The 19884-nt window shown below is 51.3% G+C and overlaps 1 protein-coding gene across 1 annotated transcript in view; it reads left to right on the top strand.

Moving 5' to 3' along the window:
• Col6a3 (collagen, type VI, alpha 3) overlaps nucleotides 1–19884 on the top strand; it is an 80128-nt gene that overhangs the window by 45383 nt on the left and 14861 nt on the right. The window contains exons 12-32 of the mRNA XM_013011834.1: nucleotides 718–1055; nucleotides 2265–2343; nucleotides 3373–3518; nucleotides 4912–5004; nucleotides 5514–5567; nucleotides 6443–6514; nucleotides 7681–7707; nucleotides 7812–7856; nucleotides 7966–8019; nucleotides 8598–8660; nucleotides 9256–9321; nucleotides 9733–9786; nucleotides 12145–12180; nucleotides 12686–12748; nucleotides 13290–13352; nucleotides 14385–14447; nucleotides 15320–15382; nucleotides 16485–16535; nucleotides 16763–16798; nucleotides 17260–17322; nucleotides 18353–18415. Coding sequence (XP_012867288.1) covers nucleotides 718–1055; nucleotides 2265–2343; nucleotides 3373–3518; nucleotides 4912–5004; nucleotides 5514–5567; nucleotides 6443–6514; nucleotides 7681–7707; nucleotides 7812–7856; nucleotides 7966–8019; nucleotides 8598–8660; nucleotides 9256–9321; nucleotides 9733–9786; nucleotides 12145–12180; nucleotides 12686–12748; nucleotides 13290–13352; nucleotides 14385–14447; nucleotides 15320–15382; nucleotides 16485–16535; nucleotides 16763–16798; nucleotides 17260–17322; nucleotides 18353–18415 — 1592 coding nt within the window. The remainder of the gene's footprint in view (nucleotides 1–717; nucleotides 1056–2264; nucleotides 2344–3372; nucleotides 3519–4911; nucleotides 5005–5513; nucleotides 5568–6442; nucleotides 6515–7680; nucleotides 7708–7811; nucleotides 7857–7965; nucleotides 8020–8597; nucleotides 8661–9255; nucleotides 9322–9732; nucleotides 9787–12144; nucleotides 12181–12685; nucleotides 12749–13289; nucleotides 13353–14384; nucleotides 14448–15319; nucleotides 15383–16484; nucleotides 16536–16762; nucleotides 16799–17259; nucleotides 17323–18352; nucleotides 18416–19884) is intronic.

Here is a 19884-nt window from a genome sequence, read left to right as displayed (position 1 = left end):
TCAGACTTTTCCTGTGGAGAATAGAGATGGATTTTAGTGCTGGCTTAGGGATTCTTCAAGCATTTGGCTACTTCAGATACCAACTTACACACACACACACACACACACACACACACACACACACACACACACATGGGTTGGGTCAGATGACCACTGTTGGAGAATGTTCTTCCAAGATAAGAATAGTTGACTACCTTTTTGCCCTTATAAGCTCAAGCTATTTTCTCTTATTAGGTGGTTCCTTAAATAATTCAAATTCATTCATTCTCCTGTTCACTTTTACATTTGTTGGTTCAAAACTTTGAGGTCAGAGCTTTCAAACACCTGTTGTATGTTATTACATCAAAATCGATGAACACTTCCAAAAAGAGAAATCATACATTAAAGTGGTTTGCCACTGTGGATCCTCACATCCTTCATCTGTCCCTCCCTGTGAGAGAAGGCAGTCTAATTGCTTCTCAGAGCTCATACATGAAAGAGCTCTTCTTTTTCTGTTTTGTTTTGTTTTGTTGTCCAAGAGTGGGGACTTGAACTCAGTGTCTGGCACTTTCACTCACTGACTGGTGCTCTAGCACCTGGGCCAGGCCTCCAGCCCCAAGCTCTTCTTGCTTTCACAATGTGATAACTTATATCCAGGGCAGTGCCTGTCACTCTTAAAATAGAATTCTTCCCGTCAGCTTCATCTTGGTGCTCATGGTCTACATTTCTCCTCTCCAGCTTGTAATGTGGAAGTGATTCTAGGGTTTGATGGATCCAGAGGTCAGAATGTGTTTATGGCCCAGAGGGGCCTTGAGTCCAAGGTGGATGACATCTTGAATAGAATCAGTCAGATGCAAAGAATCAGCTGCAGTGGCAGCCAGCTGCCCGTCGTGCGGGTGTCAGTGGTGGCCAACACGCCAACGGGGCCCGTGGAGGCCTTTGACTTTGCCGAGTACCAGCCAGAGCTGTTTGAGAAGGTCCGCGGCATGCGCAACCAGCAGACATACGTCCTCACGGCTGACACGCTGAAGCTCTACCAGAACAAGTTCCGACAGTCCTCGCCCGACAGCGTGAAGGTAAGCAGCCCGGGGTCTGTCCAGAGAGCCCCAAGTCATTCCTATACACACTGTGTACGTGGGGTCTGTCCAGGAACCAGAGTCATTCCTACACACACTGTGTACATGGGTTTGTACAGGGAGCCCCAAGTCATTCACACTGTGCACCTGGTATCTGCCTAGGGAGCCCCGAGTCATTCTTATACACACTGTGTATGTGGTGTCTGTCAGGGAGCCCCGAGTCATTCCTATACACACTGTGTATGTGGTGTCTGTCAGGGAGCCCCGAGTCATTCCTATATATACTGTGTACAAGGGGTCTGTCCAGGGAAGCCTTGAGTCATTCTTACACACACTATGTGCATGGTGTCTGCCAGGGAGCCCTGAGTCATAAGCACACATAAGATTGGGCTGTTACTGTCCATGCTGAGCAGTTCCTCATTTATGAACCCATGGTAACTTCATGTTCTGTCTTCCTCATCTTGCCAGTCTTGTATAAGAAACCTAGGGAGCCAGTAACTAAGCTTGAGCTGAGTTTATGACAATCTCTAATTAGTTTTGTTTCTACCCATTCAATATGGTCTGTTGTTGCCTCTATTTCTTTGTTTCTCTGTTTATGCACCACACACACACACACACACACACACACACACGCACACACACGCACACACACACACAAGGTTCCCATTCACACAGTGAACTAGGTTGTTAAGGCTGTTCTTAAATTATACCACAGCTATTGTGGCTTAAACCACAATAAACTTGGGTTGCAAGTTTGACACTAAGATGCTGTCAGAACTGGTTTCCTTGGAAGCCTGTGTCTTTCCTCCCGGTGGCCTAAGGTGCTCTTGTCACAAGGACACCAGAAGCTCTGGGTTGAGGGCCACTCCATGCCCCATCTCTAACGTACTGGGGTCATGCCTTCACTGTTTAGATTTTGCAGGATCCAGTTCAGCTCAGGACAGACGCACATTTCATGCACACAACCTGCAAAAAGAATGCCTCTGTTTCTTATTCTCAGAGTTGTTTGCACTTTTTGAAAATAAATCCAATGGTCAAGCACACCCCTTTATTTTACACTTCGTTGCACAATATTCTTCATCTTGGCCTTTTATTTCTGCAACAGCAACACGAAGGACTGGACCCAGCCATAGCCTCTCAGCTGCTCTTGATGCTCTGTGGCGTTTCTTTTCAGTCTAGCCGGGGTCTTGACTCATCTTTGGCTTGCAGGTGGTGATTCATTTTTCTGATGGAGTGGACGGAGACCTGGCTGACTTACACAGAGCTTCTGAGGAGCTCAGACAAGAAGGTAGATTCTGGGGCTTCCTAAATATGAGGAGCAAGGTCAGGCCACATGGGGCCTACCATTCTGCTAAGAAGAAGCTCTGTGGTAGCAGAGTCCTCAGAAGCCGGGGAGGGGGTCCTGCTGGAGGGTTCTTCCTTCATTGTCTACTGAGGACTGGAGGATGAGGCTAACGATACTTCCTCCTTCTGACCATGGGCAGCTTTAATTCCAAGTCCTCGCACAGGAGTGCAGGTGTGAACACCTATGCAGATGGCAGACCATCTCACACGTATGGTTCTTTTTGCAAAAGAATGGATGTATCGGTTCATTTAAGTCCATCACGCACACCAGGAATTAATGTACAAACAAAAGAGATTGCTGCATGGTCAGTGGCCATTATCACATATCAAACAATAATAATCTAAAATAATATAAATAATCTAAAATCTATAATCTAAAATAGATGCATAATGTGAGCACACTTGCCAAATGTCCCACGGTTGGGTAAGCAGCATGCAGCTATGCATCTGTGCTTTGGGAGTTTTTAATCCTTTTTGAAAACATGGCTGCCAAAGAGCAAACATTTAAGAGGGAGTCTATGGAAGCAAACTATGTTAAGAATGTTCTACCTATAGCTTATTTTTTCTAGCAATGTCAGGAAACTGCTGTTCTCTGGTTTGGGATGGGAGAGTGTTCCGGTTCTTCCATAGCACACTGTTGTGTGGGGCCAGGGTTTACACATGTATGTGATATGCTGTCTGACTGTTACTTCCCATGCTGGTAGTAAGGCCATTACATACCCTGAGGAGGCCTTTGGTCTCACCTGCTCAGAGCACCAGATGTGTTTGGCGTAAAGCTACATTTATACTGACGTGGTTCTTTAAAGTAAAAAAGAAATCCATGGAGGGTCAGGGATATAACACTATGGTGAGCACACAGAGTTCTGGGTTTGACCCCCAGCACCAACACGCAATGAAACCAAACCAAACCAAAGTCAGGAGAAAACTGGTGTCTGGCCCTGGGCAACGCTCTGGAATGGGTCTTTCCTTGTAGGTGTCCGGACCCTGATCCTGGTGGGCCTGGAACGGGTCGCCCACATGGACCAGCTGTCCCAGCTGGAGTTTGGACGGGGCTTCATGTACAACCGGCCCCTGAGCCTCAACTTGCTTGACTTGGACTATGAACTTGCAGAACAGCTGGTGAGCTTTTGTTTTTAATAAGGCTTTTTATACACTATCTAGTCTAGATACTATAATTTTTGGAATCAGGACTATGAAGCCAGTTATGGCCTGGTGAATGGGGGAGGGGTAGATGGTGGTGATGGACTGGGGAGGGGCACAGTCAATGAAAGTGTGGGATGGTGAACCGGAGAGGGGCTGGAAGTGAGTGGGGGAGAGGTTGGGGTGAATGGGGGAGGGTGGGTGGTGGATAATTCACTTCACTCAGACCCTTCCTACTGCCCTGTCATGCAGCTGGAATCGTGGTGGGCTGGCACATGGGTGTGCAGGTTTGCTGGCATGCTAGAACTTCCTCTGCTCCCACGAGGCACAGCTAAATTCTTTTGGTGTCATTTAACTCCTGGGATTTCTGAGAGTACAGAACATCAAGACTGACCACCTGCTGTCGGGAAGGAGACAGGAGAGCGTGTCCACAGGAGGGCCCACAGATGAAGTGACACATGGGCCCAAGGCTGCTGCAGGCGGAGCTCTGCCTTTATGGCCTTTTCCTGTGGGCTCCTTCCTGGCGAGAGGAGTCCTGGGAGGAGGCGCTCTGTGCCTCACCCCGCTCAGCCCCTCTCCGCGGGAGGAGCTTACACAGAGCAGGGTGGTGGAGCGGGGCTGGAGGGCCTCAGCTGTTCTTGGGTTGCGGCATCCGTGGGTGATAGCGAGGTGAATGGGATGGCCTTCCTCTGCCCTTCCCCTGCCCCCCGCCTTCTTCCATGGCTGGCATTCGAAGGTGGGAGCACTGAGGTCAGTTTCAGGGGGGCAGTTTCAGAGCACTAAGAAGCTCATTGCACAGACACACCTGTGACTGCCGTTACTGATCAGATGGAGACGTGCTTGGGGTGTGCACTTTGCCTATGAGGTCAGGGGCTGGAGTAGGGAAGGAGTGTTGGGGGTGTCTGGTGGTGTTAGAGGTCAAGCCTGGAGTGACCCGTGTCACTTGTCTGGGGGCTGGAGGCCTCACTCTGCCTCTGGAAGCTCAGGGCTCCCTCCAGGATGGTGGCTGATGTCTTTTTCTGGACTCTGATACAGCTCTGGGGACGGAGTGCCACAGCGCTCCTATCTGAAGCCCTAGCCCTATATTTGTAGGCATTGTATTTATAGTTGAATAGAACAGCCTTAACATTTCCAACTTCAATGCCAGGGTTAGAAAGTTCTAGAAACAAAGCCGGGTCTAAGAGGACATTTACCATGCTTGGTTGCTCTTCTATCAGTGATGACTCCTGCCTGCCCAGCTCTGCAGAGCCAGCGATCTGCGTGGTTTCATCTTCCACTGAAATTTGTGCAATAAGCTGTGACCATTAGTAACACGTTGCTATGTGTTGGCCAAGTCTTTAGTGAGATCTAAATCTGATTTTCCATTTGGTAGGACAACATCGCTGAGAAAGCGTGCTGTGGGGTTCCCTGCAAATGCTCTGGAGAGAGGGGAGACCGCGGACCCATTGGCAGCATCGGGCCGAAGGTAGGGTGGCTTCAACCCCGCTTCTTAGCACCTATGGCTGGACTTCAATGTTATACTAGCTGATGACTTCTCAAATGGCCAGCATGGAGGAGAGGAAGGAGGCCTGTCCCCAGGCTGTGGACAACGGGTCCAAGGCACAGTGACAGCCGGCTTCTCCTCTCCTGTGGGAGGAGGGAATTTGTTCTCTAACTCACAGGTTCTGCATGTCCAAAGGCAGTGTTAAAACCAGTGGGTGCACAGTAGCACCAGTAGGCTAGTCAGCCTTACCAAGTGACCCTCTGTCAGTGGGAAACCAACTGGCTTTCTTGGTAAAGTAAGAACCTCAAAGAACAAGAGTAATACCATTGAAATAGTAAGAGGAAGAAGCGATGTTCAGCTCCAAGCATGCCCAGAGCCACACTAAAGCGTAGTGCTGCTCACCAAAGTCACGTGCAGGTATGGCCGATGACACTCTGCATGGAGCCATGCTGGCCCGGGGTCTAACCAGAAACCCTTGTCCTTTGTTTCAGGGCATTGCGGGAGAAGATGGCTACCGAGGTTATCCTGGAGACGAGGGTGGCCCTGTGAGTGGACGTTGCTTCGTTCCTTTGTTCTCACCTCCTACTGTCCCCCACATTTGGGATTCTGTTATGGGGTTCATTCCCTAGGCAGTTGCTGGTGATGGCTTTCTCATTAGGAGAACATTTATTTTCCAGCTTCCCTAACAACTATGCTTGGATTTCTCCACTAGAGAAAACAGCACCGTGCTCTGCATATACGCACGCACCTATGAGGTAGAGGGGTTGTGTGTGGTCCAGTTCAGAGGGAGGGACTAAGTGAGAGAACACGGAACATGGCATCTGCGGTGTCTACTAGAGAAAGATGTGCAGGCAGAGGTGGGCATCGGGAAGGTGGGGAGTAGGGACAGAGCAGGGCTGTGGGTCACCCTGCAGGGCTCTCCCAGCCACCCATGTCCAGGGCCCAGTGGGGGAGGGGAAGAGCAGGGCCTGGGGTGATAGGGCCGAGGTCTGAGAGGGAGAGAGAGAAAGATGCGGGTTTGAGAGCTTTGAGCAAGTTCTAGCTGTGAACACATGATACCAGGAGTCCTGGGGGCAGGTGGAGATGTCTTCAGGCCCCAGGCTAGGTTCTGGGCATCAGGGCTGAGCCTTGGCCCTGCAGAACAGCTGGGAACCATTCACAAGAGGAGGGGTCAGGCCGAAGGAGCCTTCTTGCAGTGGGGGCCCAGTGCCCACATGCTGGCACCCAGTGCCCCCCGTGCTTGTCCTGCTGGGCAGCTTCAGTGCTCCTCAGGCCTGGCACGGGGTGTGGAGGCTCCTGTGTGCTCAGGACGGTCACATTGAACTCCAGTCTTCCTTCAACGTCATTCTCCAGCAGGCAGACTCTGCAGAGACACAGGACGAGGAGCCGGGTTTGTCAAATGCCTTTGTTTCCCCAACAGGGTGAGCGAGGTCCGCCTGGTGTGAACGGCACTCAAGGTTTCCAGGGCTGCCCGGGCCAGAGAGGAGTCAAGGTGCTGTGTGGGACTGGGAGGTCTGACTAGTGTGTGTGTGTGTGTGTGTGTGTGTGTGTGTGTCACACACACAGCTTCTCCAAGGGCCCAGGAGCAGGGCCACCAGCCCAGCTTCTCTGTCCAGCAGCCAGAGCCTCTTATCAGGTGGGGGCTCCACTCCAAGTCATATGACAGGGCCTAGCCACAGCTGGAAGGCAGCCTGGGAGTGGAGACATAGTTTCCTATGGAAAGGCAGAGCAGCCAGGAGACAGTCAGGAGGGTGCTGCAGGGAGCCTGGGCCAAGTGGTCTGGGGCCTGTGCCCCGGGGATGGGGGTGGGGGGGCCAGAATGGGCAGCACAAGGCTTCCAGGCTGCCAAACTGCCAAATTGCACTCTTCTTGCTGGTGTTTTGGAGCGGGTGCTGAGGGATGAAGCATCAAGACACAAAGCTGGGGCTGGGAAGGTGGCTCAGTGTCATAGAGCGCTTGCCTTGCATGCATGAGGCCCTGGGTTCGATTCCTCAGCACCACATAAGCAAAAAGAAAAAAGCCAGAAGTGGTGCTATGGCTCAAGTGGTAGAGCACTAGCCTTGAGCTGAAGAGCTGAGGGACAGTGCCCAGGCCCAGAGTTCAGGCCCCACGACCGCCTCACCCTCCAAAAAAAAGACACAAAGTTAACAAAGCTGGCCTTTGCCTTCGGAGCTTCTTTCCTGGCTTTTGGAGTTACCCCTTCTGCCCAGGGAGCCAGGAATCGATTGATAGTTGAGATCCAGGCAGACTAACTTTGTAACACCCCATGGATGGCAGCACCGATGGATTCCCTGTGCAGAGGGGATCTCTAATAGTGAGGTTTCTGGGCTCTGGGATGTGTTAATAGTGAGCTTTCCAGGCTCTGGGGTGCATTAATAGTGAAGTTTCTAGGCTCTGAGGTGTATTAACCGTGAGGTTTCTGGGCTCTGTGGTGTATTAATAGTGAGGTTTCCGGGCTCTGGGTGTATTAATAGTGAGCTTTCCAGGCTCTGGGGTGTATTAACAGTGAGGTTTCTGGGATCTGCGGTGTATTAATAGTGAGGTTTCCGGGCTCTGGGTGTGTTCATATGTGGGTGGGGGGCATCCCTTAGGCTCTTCTTCCCCAAGGAACCAGCCATGTGGGAATAACTGGTGTCACCCTGTCCCTTTACCTTCCAGGGCTCTCGAGGATTCCCAGGAGAAAAGGTATCCATGTTTATTTGCCATTTATTGAAAATGTTTCCAGTATTTCTTATGTCCCCCTTTGCCAGTGTAGTTTCTGGCACTCACATGTCTGCCTTGTTCTTCAGGGTGAATTGGGAGAGATCGGGCTGGACGGTCTCGACGGTGAGGAGGTGGGTGATATTACCTTCTAAGTCCAGAGATCCCCACAGCTGTGGCAGTGAACAAATGGTCTATTTGTGCAGCTGTGCCAGGCACGAGTGTTTCTCGCTGTTTTTGCAGGGAGACAAAGGCTTGCCGGGTTCTTCTGGAGAGAAAGGGAGCCTGGGAAGGCGGGTAAGTGCTTCCATGGTGCTGTCTCTCCCTGGACAGGCATCGTCTGTTCTCTGTGTGGCGGCAGCCTTCTCCAACCCCTGCAGGTGTGCCGGGGGTCCCCTGCATCTATCTGCTCTGGCACACCCTGCTCCCGAGGGCAGGGACTAGGTTGGTTTTGTTATAAACACATCTCCATACAATGTGTCCCCAATTCATACTTGTGGATTAACTGAAGAAATACGATCTATTTGGAAGTGATTTTTACCTTTATGCAAAACAAATAAATGCCCCACACTCTTATGTCCAGAGTTTACAAAATGAAGAAGGTGATTTTTCAGGGCAAGATAACCAAGTTGATGACCAAGTCCAGTCCTTCTGTGTCACATGAGCAGAACTGCGTAATAAAGTGGTGTTGTGATCTGATTTCAGTAAGCGGGTGCATTTCAGGGACTGCTCGGCCACAGGAGCGGAGCAACCATTTCGTTAAATGTCTGTATTTCTTAGTGACAGGTTGTGAACCTGAACTAGCCACAATAACACTGGTCAACAAACCTGGAAACACCTAATTTTTCAATTTTCTGGTTGTGTATCTTGTGTAGGGTGATAAAGGACCAAAGGGAGACAAGGGAGAGAGAGGAGATGTTGGAATTCGGGGTGATCCGGTAAGGACAGTTTGCTTATGGGTTTCTTCAACACATGCCTGGGGAACAGAACTGTGGGATAAGATGCAAAGAAGAATCTTTCTTTTGGCATAGCTTTGGGATGTATTGATAAGCTGTGTGCTTTCCCTTTTCCTACACTCTTGGGCTACAAAGCTAACTTTTGGCAAACTGTATTTAGGAACCTCTTTGGTTCCTCAAAGGCTCTCTTGGCACTCTGTAAATTTGCTGTTAGAGAAGAAAACCATTTGCAGCACTCTTCATTTTGTAGCTCTGTAAACCACTGAAAGAAAATGACCAGGGCTGCTTTGGCCTCTCCCCCAGGCCTTCTCCCTCTAGGGCTGAGGATGGCACCAGCGAGCCTGGGTGTCTGCCCCTAGCCCCAACAAGGGGCCAGAGAGGTTTGCAGAGCCCATGTTCAGGCTCTGTCAACATCGGCTGGATGTTATCTGGCGGGGTGTGTGTGGGGGGCCGGCTTAAGGGAGCACCTGTCAGACCTCGCATTCGTAATGTCACTGATAGGTTTTGGAGAAGCCAACCCAGCAATGGTGACTATCCTTGCCTGGGTGGCTCAGTTCGCATCCCTTGTTCCTCTCAGGGTGATTCTGGACGCGACAGCCAGCAGAAAGGACCCAAAGGAGAGACGGGTGACATCGGCCCCATGGTACAGTGCACCCCATTCAGACATTCTCCTTGTGCTCAGGGACAAAGACATAGCGGGCACATTGACTCCCCAGTCCAGGCTGTGGACACGGCCTTTGAGTACCACAGAGTCGCTGAGTGGAGCAGAGTCCCCATGAGGCTGTTGCATGTGTGCTGGGAAAGGAGGCCTGCCCTAACCAAGGGAGGCTGCGGATGGGCAGACGTGCCGCTCAGATACCAGGGCAAGTGCTGGCTAAGCCACCTGATGTGCAGGGAGCACTAAGTCTGCTCCGCTCACAGAGCGCCCTGTGACTCCCCGTCCTTTTCAGATGACCCCTCCCCTGGGAACTGATGGACCCCTTTACCTGCAGTGCTTTGGGCAACATTCCACAGACACACATTTTCTCTCTCATGCCGTTTTTCCTCACACCAGGGTCTTCCAGGAAGGGACGGTGTAGCTGGAAGCCCAGGAGAACCTGGCAAGAATGTGAGTACCTGAGGGCTCCCGGAAGGCAGTGTGGGGGTGCTTAACAAGAGCCAGCCTCCCTGCCAGGTCTTTCCTGGTACAGCCTCACCAGCTCTAAAGGGGAATCTAAAGGGATTTATGAACCCGGGTCTTGCACTGTGCTAACAGAACATGAGAGGCTTGGTAATTAGAAAGGAGCAGAGGTCTTCGGCACCCCTGCGGGTGATGGGGGTCTGGACCACTGGATCTTGTGCACGCTGAGCCACACCCAGCCTGTCTACATTCCAGCCTATCTAGTTGGGCCACTGCTCCGGAGGCTGTGAGGTCTGAGGCCCCGGTTCCAGTCTCCAGCAAGGGTCTTCGTGCTGCATTATCCCATGGTGGAAGGGAGAAGGGCAAGCTTTGGATTGCTACCCCAATACTGCTGTTTACAGAAAACGTTAATTCTTAGGATTTACTCCTAGTTTTTCTTCTCTTCCCCCTCAAGCTTGTGTCTTTTCCCTCCCCGCCACAAACCATACACCCAGACACAGGTCTTTGAGGCCTTTCAGTTATCTGGCTGGTTCTTATCTCATGAGGTAGTTTAAGAATCCAGGTGGAAGAGAGTGTTTTGTGGGCCACTGTCATTCACACGGAGGTGGCTGCGGCTGTTTGAGAGCATTGCTTTCTGCAGCTGCGTCTGGGAGGTTGGGAATGTCTTTGCAGGCTTATTTCATACCTTGTCTTGCACTTGTGGTGAAGAAATGCAGAAGTCCAGGTGACATAAATCATCCCCATGAAAACCTTTGAAAGCTTCCAGGACCCAGATGTGCAGAGAGCCAGGTCCCTGTGGCTGGGGGGAGAGGGGCCCTGTACGGGGAGATCCAGGAAGGTTGTGACCCTCAGGAGAAGTTGAGCACGCTGATAGGGGCCTAGGACAAGTCTCTGTTCAGAAAGAAACAGCACAGAGCTGGGCAGCTGAGAAGATTCCCTCCATCTCTCTGATCCTCTGTGGCATGTTTGGGCCACAGCAGCTGAGTGGCCATGGTGCGGGGCTCCCGAGAGGGACTAGTACCTCCCCTGTAATCACTTACCACAGGGTTCATTATACTTCTAAACCCATTAACCGGCAAAAGTCAGAAACCCTATCTTAAAAAGTTGAGGACTCTGGATGAATCCTGCTAAGATGTACAAAGGGAGAGCATGAGGACACCCTCATCAATGGTTGCAGTGGGTGATTACAACTCACAAGTTGGTTTCAAGGAATGATTGAAAGCATTGCAGTATATAGGATTGGCTTTAAAATCGCAGGCCAGGTAGGGCCTTGAGCTTGAGTTCTGTTGCAGACAAGGGCTCTGGGGGTCTGGCTAGGGGGCTCATTGAAGCAGTACATTTGTTATCAGGGTGAGGGCTGGCTGAGAGGCCTTTTGTCCCTTCCCTGGGATGGAGATGCACCCCCTTCCCCGCAACCAATGGTTTACATCAGTCTTCAAGCCACCATGCTGGGGCCTCCTCAGTACCACTGGTCAATGAGCCCTTGGGTAGCAGTGGACTCTGATTGAATTAGAGACTGCCTCCTCTGGGAGGGACCAGGTGGAACCAGTACTCTGTACAGGTGGAGAGTAACCAAACCCCTGAGCTTACCCATGGAAGGAGTCTGAGTTCTTTCTAGTGCGGCTGGCGCTCCAGCGAATGACGGCAGAGGTCAAATGCCAGGGCTGGTCCACCGGGAATGGAAAATGTGGTTCCTGGGTTGATCAGTGGAGGAACAAGCCTAAAACGGAGTTGGCACAGGTCAGGCTCTGGAGTGCCAGCCTCTGATGGTGTAAAAACCACCCAGAACATCCCAGGTTCCCACACCACGCTTCACCTCCGAGGAACGAAGAGGCTGCTTACAAAGCGAGCTCTCCTGTTTGCAGGAAGGGCCACCTGCGGAGCTCTGGGAAGACACAGCCCAGGTTTTAGGCTCATGTGTGTGCATTTGGGATGCTTTGCTTGACTGAGCGGGAGTTGTACTTGGACAGGGCCATCTGGCGAACTTGGGACTCAGCTCCACCATAATGAACGTGTTCCATGGTGGCTCAGTGCAGTTGGGAAGGTGGCCGCCAGGCTCATTTCACAGCCCTCGTTTGAAATTGGCTGGGCCCGTGTAGCCAGAGGGAGACATTGTTTTGCTTGGCCTGTCTGAAGTAATTCTCACAACATTCACTGGAGACTTAGCAGGAGCCGCATGGGAGAAAAATGCCTCTGAGATGGGAGAGGAAGGAGGGAAGCTACCAGGGCCTGGGTTCTGGCCTTAGACACAGAGGTGGAGACCAGCAACGGATGGATGTTAAGGCGTAGAGACCCCATGCCAGCACCCCTGCCTGCTCCTGACAGCTTGTGTGACTTCTCCCACAGGGAGGCTTTGGCCGAAGGGGACCCGTGGGAGCTAAGGTGAGTCTCAGGATTGGTGTCCCTGTTCTTCAGCCCTACTGTCACTCACCCAGACTCTAAGGAGACTGAAGGAACACAGCTAGCCCGGGATTGAGACCTTCCACAGGCTGCCGTGGCCTCGGATGAAAGGGCCTGTGCCTTCTAGCTCACCATTGCCTCTACCTCAGCCCCTTCTATAAGGTCTTTGAAATGACCAGGCCTAAGGGGTTGGTGACCGGCAGGGAAGATGGCCGAGCAGGTGAATCCCAGGCTTTCTTGTATGGTGTGCCCAGGCAGGCTTCGGTCTAAAGTATCTTCCCTCCACAAAGCCGTTGTGAAGATCATGGGAGGAGAGGGAAAGGAATAATTGCCAGCACAGCGCTAGCTGCTCTACTCGGGTCTCACGCTGGGGTTACAGTGTTTGTCACCTGTGACCCCAGGGGAGCTGTGTTCCCCCGGATGTGTCCCTGGTCCAGAGCTGACTGTAGATCTGAGGGCTGCTGTTCTATCTTCTCTTGTCTCATAGGGAAACCGAGGAGGTCCGGGCCAGCCAGGATTCGAAGGAGAGCAGGGGACCAGAGGAGCCCAGGTCAGTCCGTAGTGACTGTGTGCCTTGTGATATTTCCCCATGTGCCACGGTATTGTCATTTAAATTGAGATGCTTCTCACACAACGCAAAATTAGCTCTTTCAAAGCGAATGACCGGGAGTCCTGGGAATACATCATCATGTTGTGCAATATTGTGAGATATTTTTATTAACCTCCAAGGAGGCTGTGTCCAGAGCCTCTCCTCAACCCTCCACCCTGGACGCTGGGCACCACTATTAGATCTTCCTTTGTTGCGCATGGAACGTAGCCTTGGAATCATTTCACAGGTGGCTTGTTTTGTGTTTGGCTTTTCTTGTTGAATTATCTTGTGCTTCAGCCACGCTGTGGTATTTATTAGAATTCCATTGCTTTCAATGGCTGGGCAAGATTCCATTGTGAGGATATAGTGCAGATGATGATTCGTCCATTGCTGGGCCTTTGGGTTCCCCTGCTTTGGCTACCAAGAATGGGTTTCATTTGTGGAATCCTCATGGAGAGCAAACTCAACAGCTCTTGCCTAATGATGACCTTTTACCTTGCAGGGCCCGCCTGGTCCCATTGGTCCTCCAGGCCTGATGGGGGAGCAAGGCATACCTGGATCTCGGGTAAGTCTGTCTCTCTCTGACCCAGTGTGAGCTAAACATAGTGCCGCAGGGCCAAAGGGGCTGAGACTCCAGGGTTGGTGTGGTATAGACAGGCCTGCCCCTCAGACCCTGGCTGGAGTCAAACTGGGTCCTCACAGTGATTGGCTACAAAACCCCAAGGAAAGGAGAGACCCTACTTCTTGGTGCTCTGGAGTCCCAATGACACTCCTTCCAGATGGCGCCTTTCCAAACCCACCCAGGGTGCTAAAACAAGGGGACCATGTGAGGAGCCCTAGGATGGGACTGTATCAAACCCAGGCTGCCGAAATGTGTAGGCTGTGTGAAGTATTTTTGTGTTGGCCCCTAGAGATCGTCCCTTCTGCTAGAGATTGCCATTACTTTTCTTAAGAAGTCCCTCATCCTCAAATTCAACACAGAGGGTGGACCTTAAGAGTGCTAGGATTTACCTCAGACTTCAGCATGCTGATGTGTCAGCTATTGGCTGTGAGGGACAGAAATACCCTTCTACTGATGGCCTGGGATGAAGGAGGCCGGGCTCTGTCTATCCTGGGGTGTATAGGCTGTACCCCATCTTATGAGTTACTCTCATTTATTGATTATTCATCGACTCAGCAAGTTTTTAGCTATCTGCCTACCTCAGCGGCTCTGTGTAGGGAGTAGAAGGGTAGAGGAAACCAAGTCATGAGGCCAGGGGCTGGAAGTCTGGCTGGGTCCTGACAGGCACACACCACACAGACAATGGCAGCGTGCATTCCTGTGTAAAACTTAGCCCTGAGACGTCACACCAGTATTGCAGATCTGCACAAGTCCCTTCCGGAGTTCTTTGTATTTGTGGTAGCACTGAGTGTGAGCTCACATCTTGGGGCTGTGGGAAGGACAGGCTGCCAGCCCTGAGGGCCGAGGTGTCACCCAGGGTCCTTCATCTTGGGGCTGTGGGAAGGACAGGCTGCCAGCCCTGAGGGCCGAGGTGTCACCCAGGGTCCTTCGGCAGGGACCGCTGGCTACTTCATGCCACCCTCTCTTGTGCTGCAGGGAGGTGGAGGCACCGCTGGGGCTCCCGGAGAGCGTGGCAGAACCGGTCCTCTGGGAAGAAAGGTTTGTCTGGAGGAAGAAAAAGCTTTGCCTGTTTACGTGCATCCCTAATACCTCATCTTGTCAAATTGGCTTCCCCACCCCCTTGCTGGTCCCACTCCACTCTCCCCATGGATCCATTCCACCAGCAGTGTCACCGTCCCAGCTCCTGTCCCTGCTTGTGAGACTGGCTTCCTCCTGCTCAACCCCCTCCGCCCTACTGGGTAAATCTACCCAGTGGTAGATTCTGTGGCTTTGGAGTCACAGAAGGGATGAGTGTGAAGCGTCCTGGGTTCTTTCCAGGAGTCACCATGGGAATGTTACAACTAAACAAACACATGCATGTGTCATTTTTAAATCAGCACAGAATAACTGTATATATTTATGGAGTAGAGTGTGACAATGGGATGCATGTATATAATGTAGTATGATAAAATCAGGGCAATCAGTGTTATTGTGTTTGGGGAACGCTTCATCTAGTTATTTTTGGATATATGGTGGATCGCTGTAAACTACAACCCCTCCGTCCCGGCTCACGGTGCTGTAGAACATGCACTTGTTTCCCTTCCTAACCAGGTGTTGGTAGCCATTGTGTGGTTACCTCTATTCCCTGCCTTCCCACTCTCTGCTTACCAACCTCCCTTCTGCTCTCTGTGAGATCCATGTTTCTTAGCTTCCACATATGAGTGAGAACACAAGCTATTTGTCTCTCTGTACATGGTCTTTTGCGATTTACAAAACCCTATCATCCAGACCCTGAAGGTGAAGAGTGTGCTTTGCAGCCACCCCCTCCCCTGCCAGGGACTGTTACTGTGTAGATGAATCTACCCCAGAATGGCTCACTGGGTCCACCCTCTGCTCACAGTGCCTTCCCCTTGCTTCTTTCCTCTGTCCAGGGTGAGCCTGGAGAGCCAGGACCCAAGGGAGGCATCGGGAGCCGCGGTCCTCGGGGGGAGACGGTAAGGCCACGGTGGCCCTGCTCGCAGGTGAAGCCAGATGTGGTCCAAGAGGGAGATGTTTGGGTGTTGCTCCTTTCATTACTGGGTTTCCTCTGAAGACAGCAAGCGCTGCTGCTTATACATAGCCAGTTGTCTTCAAAGTGAGCTTTAGCTCACTGGTGGGAGAGTGGTAAGGAACATGTTCTCTTGGCAAGTGAATGTGGTGATTTGCTGGGCCGCAAAGCACCTCCATTTTCAGCCCTGTGCATGTGACTCCAGGAGAAGCAAATGTCTCTGGGCTGCAGTGGAACTGGGTTTAATAAAGCCTCAATCAAAATGGAAATGAATTCTCTTGAATGAGGCATCTAGGAGCAGAATTCATTACCTCAATAGTTTATTTTTGGAAATTGTTATTGAACATACCCCAACAACTCACCGATAATATGCTAGTCATCTGCATTTTCACATAGGAAAAGCAATCTATACTCCATATAGAAGTGTTCTAAAAGAAGTCACTTTATCTGAAATCTTCATCTGATTCTTTTGGGATATTCAGTGGTGATAGTAATATCCAATGGATAATTTCATTAGAGTGGGCCCGGGCATCTGAGCATGCAAAGCAGGACATCGAGAGGACCCCTGTCTGGACAGGATATCCTATCGGGGATGTCAGGGGACTTGGGGGAGAAGAGAGGACCCCCACACAGGAGCCTTGGGTTCTCTTTTGAAACAGACATGCGGGCTGTGAGCACAGAGTTGAGGTGAGCTCCAAGCTTCCTTTCAGCTCTGAGATCCCCGTCTTGATGAGCTTCTGATTCTCCACCCATCAGAACCTCTTCGTTTGTTAGAATACTGTAGTTCATCCAGGGCAATTCACAGTTCTTTGTGGGCCTGCACCAGGGAGCTGCTAACGTGCCCTTTGCACTGACCACTGGCAGACCTGGCCTTGCTTCGTCCCCTGGAGGATGGAGTACAGTGGGAAGATGCCTGCCCTCCTCCCTTGCACCTTCAGCTGGAAACATTCCAGAGACTCGGCAGCCCTGTGTGCAGGGCAAGGCGTGACCTGGCGGGTGTAGGGTCACCTGGCAGCCACCTACAGCAATAGTTTCTTTCCTTCTCTTAGGGAGATGATGGGCGAGATGGAGTTGGTGGTGAAGGACGCAGAGGCAAAAAAGTATGTACCTGCTGGAGCTCCTGAAGAGCCTTTCTTGCTGGAAAGTGTCAAGGACAGATTCATATTCAGTCCAAGTTTTAGAGGAATAGTTTGTTACCCTTTGTTGTACTTCAGTGGTAGCTTATGCTTTAAGGAGTCTACAGACTTAGTTTTCCTTTTGAGATAAAGTTTATTTGAGATGATTTTAAGTGGGGACAAGATCTTGAGTCATTCGTTTGTCTTCTCAGGGAGAACGAGGTTTCCCCGGGTACCCAGGACCAAAGGTAAGTATTTCCAGGGGCTGGAGCTTCCCTGCTGTTTGTGGGGGGTGGGGGCATCTGCTGTGTCCAGGAGTTGAAATCTTGGCTTTAGTCTTGGGTCAGCCCTCACTGCCCGGGCCATCCTGGACCAGGCTAGTCCCCTCCAAGATGCTTGCTCTTCTGGCAGATGGCAGTGACAATATGTATGACAATGTGTGGGGCAGGTGTAAGCGGAGTTGGGCTGTGATAAAAGAACCCTGGGATCTATGCACTGCTTTAGCTTATGTGGCATGGTCATTAGTGTTGAAATAAATCGGGCTGTCTGCAAGGGCCAGGACCACATTAGAAACTTCCGGAGAAGCAATTCAGTGAGCCATTCAGCCGCCCTAGAAAATATGAGGCAGGTGCCCACTGGGGCCTGGACAGGGACCCCCAGCTGAAAGTTCTCTAGATCTTGAAGTGCTCCTTTGTGGCTCTCTTTCCAGGGTACCCCTGGGGAGCCCGGGACAGATGGAGCACCAGGACCCAAAGGTGTCAGAGGCCGGAGGGTAAGTTGGTTGAGAAGGCAAGTGGTGGCAGGTGGACTGTGGAGGCCTTCAACCCCCCCTTTATGTTTGGCTGGCCAGGCATAGCGTGGGGTTGGAGAACCCCGGGTTGACATACTCCCAATCGATGTGGCTGTGGTCCGTGGGAGCCCCTTCCTCCACACGCTGCAAGCTTCCCTGGCCCTGAGCTCACCTCCAGCATGGTGTAAGAAAGCCTCAACTCTCAGGCTGGGGCACTGGCAGGCTGCACGGTCCCATTTGGCCACAGGGACCCACGCTGCAAGGCAGCAGCATTTGGCGAGGTAAACAGACCGCTTCTGAGTGCACCGGGTTCACAGGTGGCCTGATTGGCAACGTCGGCTACCACACTGGGTTCACAGGAGAGCCAGGTTGGGAGGGTGGACGGCATGGTCCTAGGCTCACACTGACCTGGCCAGGACCATGGTCTCCACATGGTCTCCATATGGTCTCCATGGTCTTGGGGAAATCACTTCTTTTTGGCTGTGTTGGTTCTGGGTTTCTCTCTTCAATGGATGGCCCTCACTCTCCTGAGAATATACTGAAACTTGAATGAATTGGGAAATGGTGGCTCAGGTATAAGTTGCTAATCATTATGTTAGCCTGAAACACAGTTGATCATGGTAACTGCTTGTGCTGTTGACTTGGTCAGTGAAGACAGTCCAATCGGGTCTTTTATTACTCAAGGGAGAGTTCTGAAACATTGGACTAACCTTTTACACAGACCCAAGATCTAACTCAGTGGTACTGATCAATTCTCTTGGGTGCTGGGAGATAATCTCATCTTGGTTCAGGGGCAAGCGTGTGTCAGACCTTACCCTGCCCGATTCCACAGTCCAGGGGGCTCCTGGCAGCTTTGCTAAGGTCATTTGTCCCTGCGCTTGAGTTCTGGTGATAGCCAAGCATGCTCCATGTATGGGTTTCTCCTGATGAGGAGGACGTGGGTCACCGCCTCTATCATCCTTCCCGCTGCATCTTCTGCACAACTGAGTGATGCTCCCTCTGCCTCCTCTAGGGAAACTCAGGCCCTCCGGGGGCAGTCGGGCAGAAGGGAGACCCTGGTTTCCCAGGACCATCTGTAAGTACCCGCCCAGCTCTATTCAGGCCACGAGGGGAGAGGGGCGTGTGGCTGTTTCCCACTTGATCCTGAAAACTTCCTTTCATCTTTCCTCACAGAGAAGGCTTCCTGCTTCTGTGTTGTCTTATTATTTGTTTGTAAGCCCTTTCCCTTCTGACACCCTTCTAGAAAAGTTATTTCTCTGAGATTTAGAGTAATAAGACATTTTTTAAAAGTCTTCTAGGGATAGAAGGGTGTAGCTCAGTGGTGCAGCATGCATGGGACACACACGAGGCCTTGGGTTTGATCCTTAGCATCTTAAACAAACAAAAAACAACACTGTGCTTCATGTGGTACTCAGTAGCCTAGAGAATCTTGTAATTTCCTACCTATGGGTTTGTGTAGAGAAACCACAGTGGTAAATACCAGAACCTCTTGCTTGCATCCTGTGGGAGGTATGTAGCTCTGCCAGGCCTGTGTTTAGGGAATGCTTTCTTGGGCCTGTGAACTCTTTGAGAGCTATTGAGTCAGGGTCACGATTCCCCTGCCCCCCCAAATCTGAGAGGAACCCTAATCACTAATATTTTTTGTTTCTTATATGACTTCATCCCTATGATCACAGTGATGGATTTTAAAAAATGGGCATCATAACTCAGGAGCCAGACAATCCCTCAGAGGGAAAGGCTGAGGGGCTGGTTTGGTTGAACTAGGGAGAAGGTTGAGCCTGGTGGTTCTGATTTCTGCTCTCTGGATGTGACACACTTAATGGGGTACACTAAGCCACTTACGGCAGACAGCAGGGCAGGAGAAATAGCTGCAGGGAAAGATGGCCAAATGGATGATCACTCGACTGTCAGACAGGGGACCTAGATGGGGCTCTGAGGGCAGCCATCCACAGAGCCGGAGAAGCAGGCCTCCAGGGAGATGAAATACATTTACCTTTACCGAGCTAGGACGGCTTGGCCATTCCTTACCTTGGTTTCTGTGGGGACAAGATGTATGAAGCACACACATGAGAGGAAGTGCTTCTCTCCAGAGAAGTGATGTCCTGACTCGAGCTCAGCTACATGACCTCCATTGGGTGACGAGCCTCTGGGCTGTGGGTGTGGCGCTACGTCACAGCTAGGCTGCCTCCCAGGGGAGGCACTGTGTTTGCAAAGTTGTCTCTCCGTCTCTCTGTTTCTCTCTGTCTGTGTGTCTTTCACACAATCTCTCTCTCTCTCTCAATCTTCAAGTGTTTGAGTCAAATTTAATTTAGAGGGAGAAACTATACATGGTCAAGGTTATTCAAAAGCCACCGTGACTTCCTGTCACGTTCCTGTGGCCAAAGATTCCACCACTGTTTCTTTTTATTGTGTGTTTTTGTACACATCAGTGGGTTTCACTGTGGTATTTCCACACACACATGTGTAAATCACGCAGAGCTGGTCTCCCCCTCCTTTCTCTGTCCCCCTCCTCCCCTCCCTCCTCCCCCTCCCCCCTCCTCCCCA

This window comes from Dipodomys ordii, unplaced genomic scaffold, assembly GCF_000151885.1.
Source record: "Dipodomys ordii isolate 6190 unplaced genomic scaffold, Dord_2.0 Scaffold1, whole genome shotgun sequence".
In the NCBI taxonomy this organism is placed as follows: Eukaryota; Metazoa; Chordata; class Mammalia; order Rodentia; family Heteromyidae; genus Dipodomys; species Dipodomys ordii.
Note: the sequence above shows the minus strand (reverse complement) of the source record. Positions and strands in the feature narration are given on the sequence as shown.